Source organism: Apodemus sylvaticus, chromosome 3, assembly GCF_947179515.1.
Source record: "Apodemus sylvaticus chromosome 3, mApoSyl1.1, whole genome shotgun sequence".
NCBI classification, from domain to species: domain Eukaryota; kingdom Metazoa; phylum Chordata; class Mammalia; order Rodentia; family Muridae; genus Apodemus; species Apodemus sylvaticus.
Window position 1 is genome coordinate 8,447,769 of NC_067474.1, and position 12,191 is coordinate 8,459,959.

At 42.4% G+C, this 12,191-nt stretch overlaps 1 protein-coding gene across 5 annotated transcripts in view; it reads left to right on the top strand.

Moving 5' to 3' along the window:
- The window catches only part of Slco5a1 (solute carrier organic anion transporter family member 5A1), a 125,615-nt gene that overhangs the window by 91,364 nt on the left and 22,060 nt on the right, over positions 1-12,191 (top strand). For all 5 annotated transcript variants that reach the window (XM_052175951.1, XM_052175953.1, XM_052175954.1 and 2 more), the window contains one exon: positions 5,286-5,484. In XM_052175951.1, coding sequence (XP_052031911.1) covers positions 5,286-5,484 — 199 coding nt within the window. The remainder of the gene's footprint in view (positions 1-5,285; positions 5,485-12,191) is intronic.

A 12,191-nucleotide genomic window follows, 5' to 3' on the forward strand; every position in this document is an offset into this window, starting at 1 on the left:
GGAGGTGATCTTTCTGGAAGGGAAAGCTCTGAGAGCCACAGGACTTACTACAACAATGAACAGAGAACAGCTGAAAATTGCTGACAGAAAAGAGATCTTGCCTGAAGGGCCTCCACAGAGGGCTTTGCATTTGGCACAGGCCCAAACCTGTACCACGAACAGGAACTGAGTGTGGTAACCTAATGCTAATGTCTTCGCTTGCAACTTATTTTTGATAACTGAAAACGTTAATGAGCTCCTGTTACTCTCCTGTGAAATTTCCTCTATAAAAGGCCCAGGTCAGCCACGTCCCCCTCCACCCCCCCCCCCCCCCCAGAGCCAGGAGATGAAGTAGATACCTAAGCATTTTCCCATTGCAAGTGATGTTGCTTTCTGGTTTTATTGCATGGATGCAGAAAGCTGTTCTAGGTGTGTAAGGTATAAAGGTTGAAACTATATTTATTCAGTTTGATTTTGGAGTCCCTGTGACAACACAGCTGGGCATACAAACTCATGTGTCAATTCAGCTGGATTGTCAGCGACCCGCAATGAAAACAGGGTTCTCTTCTCCTGAATGGTCCTTTGTATCACCTTTCCTCCGGTGCCTAAGTCTTTGAATCCCTGAGATTGAGCTTCTCATATTTCTCTCCTACTGTACAGTTCTCTCTGTATTAGCATGGCTAAAGTGTGTGATGGTTAGTGAGATCTGCTGGGCCTATGAGTAACATATGAGCTATATATAGGAATCTTCACCCTGAAGGCAGTGTGGAGCTAAGATTTCTGAGAGCCTTTTTAAATCATTCCAGCAAGGCCATTCTAGAATTCAAGAGCCTTTCACTGTTGCTTTGATTCAGTGGTCCTGCTTGAGCTATGCAGTAGCGGTCACAGGTTACCACACAGCAGAAAACAGAGGCACATGAAGACTCCTTCAAACACTCTTCTCAGACTGGAGATCAAGAGGGGAAACTAAGTTAGCTGCTTGGCAGCAGCCATGTGCTCATCTGCTAATCTACTGCCTTAAGTCCTCTAGAAAGTTCCTAACAGAGGCATGGACTGTGTCCCACATACACTTACACACACACACACACATACACACACTTATACACACTCACATGTACATAAACTCACTCAAACACACACACTCACACATATAAATACAAACAAAGAAGTTTGAAGCCATATTGTGGGATCATTCCATAATATGGCTTCAAACTTCTTTCACAAACTTCTAAGTGAATGATTCCATCAAATAATTCAGATGCCACATGTAGCTACTTACTTGCCTTTGTAGGGCTCCTGAAAAAATTTCACAACAGTGAGGATGATACATTACAAAATGCAAGAGATGTGGCTCTAACACTGCTTGAAGACTGATGTACAGTTTGGGAGAAGATGAACTTACTGTGTCCTTTAATCTTAGATCATTTTAATATCTGCCAGCATTGAGAATTTTTTAAGTAATATCTTTAGTTCTACTCTCATGGTAATGGATACCTATTCTCTAAAAGAAGATGTTTGCAAGAGATGGTAGAAACCTTAAAAGTAATTTATCCCAGCAAGAGGAAGGGTTTTATTTTATATTATAGAATTAAGAGCACAGGCTTTTATAGAGTTAAGTAAATCTTAGTTGAGTTGTCTACTCTACCACATCACAAACGTGGTATGGAGACAATCCCTGTTCCTTCCCATCTGGGAGACCGTGAGTAATGCCATACTTGCTATATCGGGCACTTTTTCTGTTGCTGTGTTAAAATGCTACAAAAGCAAGGCAGCTTAAGGAAGAGAGAGTTTATTTTGGCCTATTGTTCCAAAGGGATGAGAGTCCATGGTATCAGAGAGTAAACATGGCAACAAGCTGAGGTTGTGTGGTAGGGGCATGAGGGAGAGAGGGCACACTGGCGATGGCGTGAGGCTCTAAACTCTCAGTGCTCGCCTTCAGTGGCGAGCTTCACACTTTCTTCACAGTCCACACTTCACACTTCCTGCTAAACCCCCTAAGAAGCCCCGCCAACTAGAGATCAAGTTCAAATGTCTGAACTGTGGGGGAACATCTATAGTTCAAACTCCATAAATGCCCGTGGACTTGAGCATTCTTTGACATATGTTGATGCATTCCCCACACATGCTATGGTACCCTGAGGTCTAGGTATCATAGCCTCTGGGGAGTTCTTGGATCAGGGACCACAGAATTGTCTCCTGAAGGGTTAGACAAGAGATGGTGTTGGCAGAGGATAAGCCTGGGGCACTGTGGGATAGGGTGTTGGTTCTTTGGGATTTGGGAGTCTCAGGAAGAGGAAAGAGCATGCCTGGAAAGAGCATTAAATTAGGTTCAGACAGAGCTGGTACCAGTAACGTCAGCCTGGAGGACCCTCTTTTGTATGCCCCTCTCAGGGAGTGGCACCATTAGGGACCAAGATGGTAGTGTGGGGGTGCAGAGGAAAATGGGCCACAAACCCCAAGACAATCCAGAACTGTATCTACTTAGAAGTCTGTGGGACCATTCTCACCTGAAATGTGACCACATGCATGTGTGTAATTGATGATCTGACTGCTTACTGCACTCAGAGCCCAAGTTCAATTGGTTTATAACACGGTTCGTTGCTGCCTTTCCTCTTTCATTTCTCTGGTTTTTAGCTTTCTTTATGGGTTCATTGCTTTGTCATATCCCATTAACACTCATTCTCTACAGATGGCTTCCTCTTTTTCTCACCTTGAACTCAGAGAACATCCCACCCCTCAGATTCAACTATAACTTATAAATCTCACAGCATGGCTCTTTTGAGAGCTTAGTGCCCCAGTGCCCCAGTGCCCCAGTGCCCCAGTGCCCCAGTGCCCTAGTGCCCTAGTGCCCTAGTGCCCTATGCCCCAGTGTGAGGTCTTTGCTAGCTTCTTCTTCTTCAGGCCCCGCACTCCCTATCTGTAGTAAAGATTGTGAAGCTGCCTCCTATTCAGATCCTAGCTTTCCTGCTCTCCTTATTTAATTTACTGTGTTGTCAGTGTGGTGATTTCCTGCAGCTCACCTGGACCCTTGCAATTACCCTTCTGACCACTTCAGACTCAAGTTATCTCTCCATCTATGCTATCATGTATGCTACACTTCAGCAATGCTCTTCATAACGTATAACTCTCATCTGACCCAGCTCACAAGTCTCCAGTGGCCTCTCATTGCTCAGAGATACAATCTGAGTTTCTTTCCCTGCTCTCTTCTCCGTCCTCCTGCACCCCACCACCTCCTCCCAGCATCCTGCCTTGCATAGCTTTGGTCGTTTGGTAGTTTGAAGTGCCATGAATACCCCATACCATGGCCTCACAGCTTCACGTGCATTTCCTTTGTTCAGAATGGTCTCTGTGGGCTTTCAATATATTCTGTCTCTTCTATTGAATGTCAGCTGAAAATAGCCACTGTGAGATCTCTTCCAGGGAAGACTCAGCTTCCCCTTTCCCTGTGTTTCCCCAGCAACTTATAGAGTTGTTTTATTGAGAATCTCTATTAGTCTGTATGTCTGTCTTTTAGTTTGTAAGGTGCACATGGGTGGCAGGCAGGTGTTTAACTCTGTCTTTCATCTTCCTGCTTCTCCTCTTCCTGCTCCTCCTCCTTCGTTTCCTCTTCTTTTTCAGGACATGGTTTCTCTGTGTATCCCTGGCTGTCCTGAAATTCATTCTTTAGACCAGGCTGACCTTGAACACTCAGAATCACCTGCCTTTGTCTCCAGAGTTCTGAGATTAAAGGCATGCACCACCACTGCCCAGCTGTTTTACATTTTGTAAACAGAGATTTATTTTATTATTAGTTTTCAAGTATGTCCATGCATGCATGTGAACGTAGATGCCTGTGGAGGTCAGAAGGGCCAGGCCTCCCTGGAGCTAGAGTTACAGAAGGTTGTGGACCACCCACTGTGAGTCCTGGGAGTTGAACTAGGGTCCTCTGCAAGAAGAGTATCTGTTCTTAGGTAGTGAGCCATCTCTCTAACTCCATGTCTTCATTTTTACTACAGTGTCAGGTAACACATACAGAAGGGCACTGGTCAGAATTTAGAAGTGTTGTCAGCATAAGGCTTGCTTAGTCTATTCAGGCTCATGTGACAAGATTACCATCCATGGAGTGGTTCATGAATGTGAGGATTTGGTTTCTCACAGTTCTAGAAGGACTCCAAGATCAAGGTATTGGCAGATTTGGTGTCTGATGAAGGTCTGTTTCTCGTAGATGGGACATTTTCACTATGCCTAGTATATGATGGAGAGAAAAGGGGAATGCCCGTGTCTCCTTAATTAGGGCACTATCTTGTTCGTGTGGTGTTCATTTTCCTAATGCTAACACTTTAGAGGTTAGGATGCTAACAAATGAATTCAGAGAGACGAGAGCATTTAGACAACGGCAGGAACCAGGGCTCACTTCATGGACTAGAGCATACTCAGTCCTGCAGGACCCCTCTGTCCTGATCAGCTCACTGCCAAGCTATCTTGGCTTTTATGGTAACTAAACCTTTATATTCACCATGTGTGCATCATAAGACACGACAGCTTAGTTCTCCTGGTTCTCAACACCAGTGTGAATGTGTGCATATTTTGTTGCATTTTTTTCTTGTGCTATCTTTATGAGAGTTGTCCATGTTATGTGTAGTTAGTGTCGCCTTTGTAAGAGTTGTCCATTTACATGTGATTACAGGTCTTCCTTTGTATTACTTTATAGTAATACCTTGGGTTAGGAATATTCCACATACACTGTGTCTGTGATGGGATATTTGGCTTATTTTCAGTTTGAGAATACCAGGATGGTTAGTATGCACCATGAGTTTCTTGGGGGGGGGTATTAATCTGGGATGGAACTGCCTGTCCCAAGGTGTGTTGTACCAGGTAATGATGAACTGCTTCTCAAAGTTGGTCCTACTGTTTCTAGTCCTCCACTGCTGAGAGTTTCCAGCACTTTAATCAACACTTGGACAAACACGTGACATTACAAACTTTAAAATGTTTACCTTCTGAATGGTGTGTGGTGGAATGCCACAGTGGTTTTAACCTGTGCTTCTCACTCAGTAATGAAGGGGCACCTTTTCATGTGCGTAGGATTTTTGGATGTTCTCTTTGGTCAAGGGCCAATTTAATTTGTTCACCTTTGCCATGAGTTGTTCATCCTTATATTACTGCTTTGTAAAGGTATTTGTTGTATCTTTTAAATTTGAATCCTTTGCCAATGTTTATTGGAAGTAGTATGTTTTAAAATCACTCACTCAATATTTATGAATTAGAGTAATTCTGATTCCAGTTGAGGCTAGTACAAATTAAACCTTTTTTTCTCTTCTTCCCAGGTGTCATTATTGTCCCTAGTGCTGGCGTTGGCATTGTCCTGGGAGGCTACATCATAAAAAAACTGAAGCTTGGTGCAAGAGAATCTGCAAAACTAGCAATGATCTGCAGCGGGGTGTCTCTGCTGTGCTTCTCAACCCTGTTCATTGTTGGCTGTGAAAGCATTAATCTAGGAGGCATAAATATCCCTTACACAACGGGGTAAGTGCCTTTCAGGAGCTCCCTGTAGCACCCATGGTGCATCAGTGGGAGGGAAGTGCTGAGCTCTGTGTGGTCCCACGCCTGGGCTGGACCATCTCTTCCTCCCGCCTGCTTTATGTGCTCTGTCTCTGGTGCTGGAGCTCACATGCCTAGAGGGTGGAGGCCAGAGGGTGGAGGCCAGAGGGTGGAGGCCAGAGAGTGTCATCTTTGTCTGTATCCCTTTTGGTCCTCACAGAGTGACCTCCATGACATTATAATTATAGGAGACCAGAAGAAGATGCTTATTGAATTAATTAAAATGTTTTTAAAGTGTGCTGTACATGATGGGTGGAGAGGTCGTTCAGTCAGTACATCACGAACTAGGTTGGATCCCTAGAGCTCATGTAAACATGCCAGATGCAGTGGTACACACTTGTAATCCCTGTGCTGGGGAGCTGGATTTGAGAAGATGCCTGTGCCTGGCCAGTAACTCTTGTCTCATCTGTGGGGCCCAGGCTAATGCGAGACCATTTCAAAAATCAAGATGGAAAGTTCCTGAGGAGCAGCACCTGAGCACATGTGTGTACACATCTGTATATACATGTACTCATGTGCACACATAAATGTGCCCACATGAACCTGCACTGCCACCAAAACACATCAAATTCATGAAATACAATTCACTGTGGAAAGTCTTGAGTGCCCCATTCACCTGCTTCTCCCCTCCTTTCCAAACTAAACTAAATAATACTGTTTTTCTTTCATTTAATGTTTTGTCATAGAGTACATATTCTTTGTTTTCCCTCCCCCAGCCCCTCTCAGATCCTCTCACTTTCCTACTCATCCAAATTCATGTACTTGATCTTAAAAAAATCAAAACAAAAAGACAGTAAGACAAAAACCCCAGAACAAAACAAAAATCTCATATAAAACAAAAACCATGGAGTTCAGCTGATGGTGTCCAGCTGCTCCCGAGCATGGGCTGCCCTGGACGGTCCCTGATAGACTCGACAGATGTAGCTGTGTAACTGGAGATTTTGCTGGCTGGCGTAAGGTGTTTGGCTGGGGCATTGTCTACCTCATTTAATTGAAATCTCCATGATTTCTACATGAGCTTCTACAGTAGTTGGCTTCTGTTTTTTTTTCTTTTTCAAAAGACCTTTAGTGCTAATTGCCCTCCTCCATATTTCCTCTTTACTTTGTCCTCCAACCCCCTCATTCTTTAATCCTCCTAGTTTAGTTTCTTCCTTACCTTTTAGTAATCCATATTGTTTTCTCCCTTCCTCCCTTCCTCCCTCCCTCCCTCTATCCCTCCCTCTCTCCCTCCTTCCCTCCCTCCCTCCCTCCCTCCCTCCACCCTCCCTCCTTCCCTCTCTCCCTCTTTCCCTCTCTCCCTTTTTCCCTCCCTCCCTCCCTCCCTCCCTCCCTCCCTTCCTTCCTTCCTTCCTTCCTTCCTTCCTTCCTTCCTTCTTCCTTCCTTCCTTGCTTTCCCCTTTTCTCCTTCCTTCTCCTGCTCCTAGCACTACTTGGCCTGTGACTCATTTGTAAAAGAGGATAGCCTCAAACTCACAGAGACCATCTCTTTGCCCCTGCCTCCCAACTGTTAGATTATAGGTGTGTGTAATCATACCTGGCTAATTCAGTTTTGTGTATCTTTCCAAAAATTCCTTCATATATAACACTAAGAATATCTGCTTTGATTTTTTTTTTACTATTTTATACTTAAACTATAGCATTTGATAATTGCTTTTCTGAGCTTTGTTTTTACATACCAATATGTTTGGATATTTTTATACCATTAGTTAAAATATGAAACACGTCAAACACTCTTTTATTTGGCTTACATATATTACTAACTTGTGAGAATCCACAATATTGTTATATAGATGCTATTATCCTGAATTTATAGATGACCAATCATTTGTTCAGTTTTAGCCATGACACTTTCTCACCAAGACTTCCCTTCTTCACTTTGGGTACATTACGCCTCCTCATTTCTCCATAGCATTAAACACATCTGGAGCTATTTTGTTTAACTGGTTCCTTTTCAATTACCTTCTTGACCTACATTCTTGAGATAAGCCCTTTTGTTGTATACACAACAACTGTGTCACTCACATCTAAAACAATGCATAAAGATTTGTTGGATGTGTGTATGTATGTATGTAAGAGTAGATGGATGGATGGATGGAAGAGTAGATGGATGGATGGAAGAGTAGATGGATGGATGGATGGATGGATGGATGGATGGATGGAAGAGTAGATGGATGGATGGATGGAAGAGTAGATGGATGGATGGAAGAGTAGATGGATGGATGGAAGAGTAGATGGATGGATGGATGGATGGATGGATGGAAGAGTAGATGGATGGATGGATGGAAGAGTAGATGGATGGATGGATGGATGGATGGATGGATGGATGGATGGAAGAGTAGATGGATGGATGGATGGATGGATGGATGGATGAGTGAATAGATGCATGGATGATGAGTGGTTGCGTGGATAGCTGGGAGGTTGGATGGTAGGGGTGAATAGCTAGATATCTCCAAAGGATTTTGTTCATTTGTTATGCTGCCCACTTAGTGAACCCTTTTAATTAAACACATCTTTTCCTACTTTAACTTAAGAAATATTTCTCCTATTATATATGGCTTTTTTGTTTTGTTTTGGCCTCTGTATTAGTCACTGCTCTATTGCTTTGAAGAGATAACATGACCAATCAACTATTACAAGAGTAAGCATCTAACTGGGGCTTGCTTACTTACAGTTTCAGATATGTAGTCCATTCTCATTGAGGAAGGAAGCATGACTATATTCAGGCATTCACTAGAGCAGGAGCTGAAAACTACATCCTGATTGATAGGCAGAGACAGACTCTGGGCTTGGCATGGGCTTTTGAAACCTTGAAGCCCACCCCAGTGACACTTCCTCCTAATCCTTCTAATTTTTTCAAATAATTCTACTTCCTGGTGACTAAGCACTTACATCTACGAGCTTATAGGCCCCATTCTTCTTCAAACCTCCACATTCCATTGCCTCATAGACTTATAGCAACATCATAATGAAAGAACGCATTCAGTGTAACAGCAAAGGTCCCCATAGTCTATTGCAGCATCAACACTGCTTAAAACTCCAAAGTTTAGAGTCTCTTCTGTGACTCATGGCAATCACTTAACTGTAATCCCCTGTAAAGTCAAGATAAAAAAGCAGACATATACTTCCAACATTCAGTAGCACAGGGTATACATTAGCCTTACAAAAAGAAGGAAAAGAAGCACATTGAGGAAATATTGGACCAAAGCAAGATTGAAAACCAGAAGGGCAAATTCCAAATTCTACATCTCCATGACTGTTGTCAGATATGCAACTCTTTCAGCTTACAACATACATGTCAGCCCACAACATATATCTCTCACTTGGGCTGGTTCCACATCTAGTTTGCCGCTTTCCTTGGCAAGCATCACACAATGCTGGCATTCCCAACATCTTGGGATCTCTAGTACAATCTAGGCTTCACCTTCATGGCTTCATGGATGGCCTCTCTGGGCCTTCATGTAGAGGCACCCTGACACATGCCTGGCCTTAGCAGCCTTCCTTAGCCATGGAGGGAGATGCTGCAACCCCTTTCTTATATCCTCGACTCTAAAGCCAGAACTGTATGACTGAGGCTGCCATGTCCTGCGGCTTGCTGGGTCTGGAATTTGGCATCTTTGTTCAGTTACATTTGTGTCAGTTTTTCTGTTATTGATGGTTTTCTTCACCATTCAAACTTTAATCTCTTCTCAGGTCACCATCCCTTTAGTCCATTTAGCATCAAGCTTTTCTTTAAAATTTTTATCTCCTTGAGTACTGGATCTTTTGTCTTCCATATTACATTTCCTGATGTTCTTTTTTCTCCTCAAACTGTACATTTTGCAATTTTCCTTGCTCAGCTTGCTTCTCTTCATCATAGATCTGCATAAGAGTGACCACTAATAACCACAGGACAGGATCAATATTAGGCTCTCTTGAAATCTCTGCCAATGTCATTAATCCAAAACTCTTCAATTTAGCTTCAGACAGATTTCTTTGTGTGTGTGTGTGTGTGTGTGTGTGTGTGTGTGTGTGTGTGTGTATGGGGGGACAAGAGCAAAAAGCAGCCACGATGCCACAATTTCTCCAAAATTTCACAAGAATGGCCATAGGCCACTGTGGCTGCTTGTATTGTGAATGCTAATTATGTTCCCCCCCCAAAACTGCTTACCTGAGAGTGTCTGCAGATAGCTTCTGGGAATCTGCCCCCAGTTGGTTCTGACTGATAAATAAAGATGCCAACAGCCAGTAGCTAGGGAAGACAGAGGTGGGATTTTAGGATTTCCCAGGCTTGAGACACTGAGGACAAAGAAGGAGGAGTTCCACAATGACAGGAGAGTGTGGAGGAGAGGAGAGATGCCAAGAAGAGAAGATGACATGACAGAGAGGCAAGGCCACCATGGGAAGGAGCTGGGAGAACACAGTCCAGAGGACTGCCTGATGGTTCCAGGGCAGCCAAGATAGAACATAGAGTGATTAAGTGCTGACTCAGGATTAACTACATGGAGGTTGGACAGTGGCCCAGCTATTTTGCTGTTTAAGGCATAATAAAATGTAAAGGCTATGTGTGTGTCTTTCATTCAGGAACCTAAAGCATAGAGAGGGTAAGTGAACCCGCTGCTGGGATTTATTAATTATTTATTTCTACAGGCCACTTACTAATCTTTATCCCTTCTTGAGCTGTGCTATTATAATCTGCATTGCTTTCAAGATCACTGTCTTTTGTGATCCTACTAGGATAGCCCCAAAAATCCTGTTTAAAATGTTCAACTGCTTTTTTTGGTCCAAATTCATAAAACTTCTATATTCCTACAACAAATATGATAAAGTAAGCCACAGTAATACTCTATGGTACCAACTTCTGTCTTAGTTACTATTATATTGTTGTGAAGAAACACTATGACCAACCAGCTATTATTAGAGAAAGCACTTACTTGGGGAATTGCTTAGAGTTTCAAAATTTTAATTTATTATCATCATGGTGGTGGCATGAAGGCAGACACTAGAGCAGTAGCTGAGAAATCCATCTTTATCCATAAATAGATAAAGAGAGACTGTGCTCTTGGCATGGAGTTGTGACCTCAAAGCCTTACCATAGTGATATACTTCCTGCAATAAGGCCATACCTCCTAATCCTTCTAATCCTTTCAAATAGTATCTCAGGTAACTATGTATTCAAATAAATGAGGATATGGTGGCTATTCTTATTCAAACCTCCACAGTCTCTTCATTTCTCCTGTGACTTCCAAGGTAGTTCTTATTCTTATGTTAGAACTTAAGGACTGGGTTTCTCTGTGTTAACTTACTCTGCCATATCTCATAATTTTGTACATTTTGCTCTGAGAGCTTTTTTTCCCCCCAAAATCCTTGTTTTAAATTCTTTATATAATTTTTAAAACTTTGAGAATTGTTTTTTCTTGTTGACTCTTGATTGCCCACCTTTATAGCATCCCGGTATTTTAGAGAGTAAGGTCTCCTTGGATCTTTTACAATTAGGACTTTTTCCTCTATTTCTTTGCCTTACGTCTTACCATTTGGATTTAAAGTTTTTTTTTTCCTATTTACTGACAATAATCTTTCCAGACTGACAGCACTCAGGCTAGCATCTCTCAGGGTATGCCTGTTTCCTATGCCATCCTCAATACAAGAATGAAAGGGTTAGTCTCGGTGGTCTACATCTAGAGGAGAAGTCTAGTTCTTAAGTTTCTTACAGTTTTACTCACAGCTTTCTGATGATTTTGTGGGCTCTGAATTGGAGCTGGTGGTAAGAAAAGAGATGAGAGTGGAAGGGACACTCATGGCTTATCTCCATCCATTGTGTTCTTACAGATCATTTTGCCAGCACTTCTGGTGACAATCTTTGACAACGAGCTCATGGTTATCTGCTTGCAACTGTCATGAAGCTTGAGGCTAGTTTTTCTACTTCTTCAATAGTACATGACTTTGATCCTTTTACCTCTAGTCCATATTTATTTCAAATGTATTGTTAGAAGGTCTGGAAGCCAGACTCTGTATCTTACCTGATTTGGAATCACAGGTCCCTTTAAGTTTTCTAGAGCCCTTGTTTGATACCACTGTGTCCTGCCAACCCCAAATCAATTGCTTCTTAATCCCCTAGCATTGCCAGGGGAAATTATGAAATTGTGCTGATTGACTCCATAATAAATTTATGAGTTCCAACGTTAGCAGGCCTTCATCTTCACTAAACAATCCATTTTCTTAGCCATGGTCAGCTTTCTTCCCCAAACTTATATTGATGGTTCCTTTTTTTTCTTCTTTGTAATCCCTTTCTTCAAGCTTTTTAAATCTTTTGTTTTTCTTAGTGGGCAACCAGCTTCATGTTAGTGGAAAAGTGAGGTTTCTACCCAGCTCTCCCCGCCAAGCCATCTTGTTTAAAACAGTATTATTCTTAAAGGCAAATGTTAATTCTGTTGTTTTCTAGTTGTGTGACCCTCCCACCACATACCACAAACACTAACAATCTGCAATTGCTGTGTTTTGGCTATCTTCTGTGTACGACTGATGAAAATGTCAATATCAGTATGCTGAGAGGTTAAACTAGCAAAGAGGGGAGAAATTGGCAGGACACTTCCTCCTATATGCAGCCTCCAGCTTAGAGCATCTGGTTGTTGTTAAACAAATGCTAATTGTCTTTA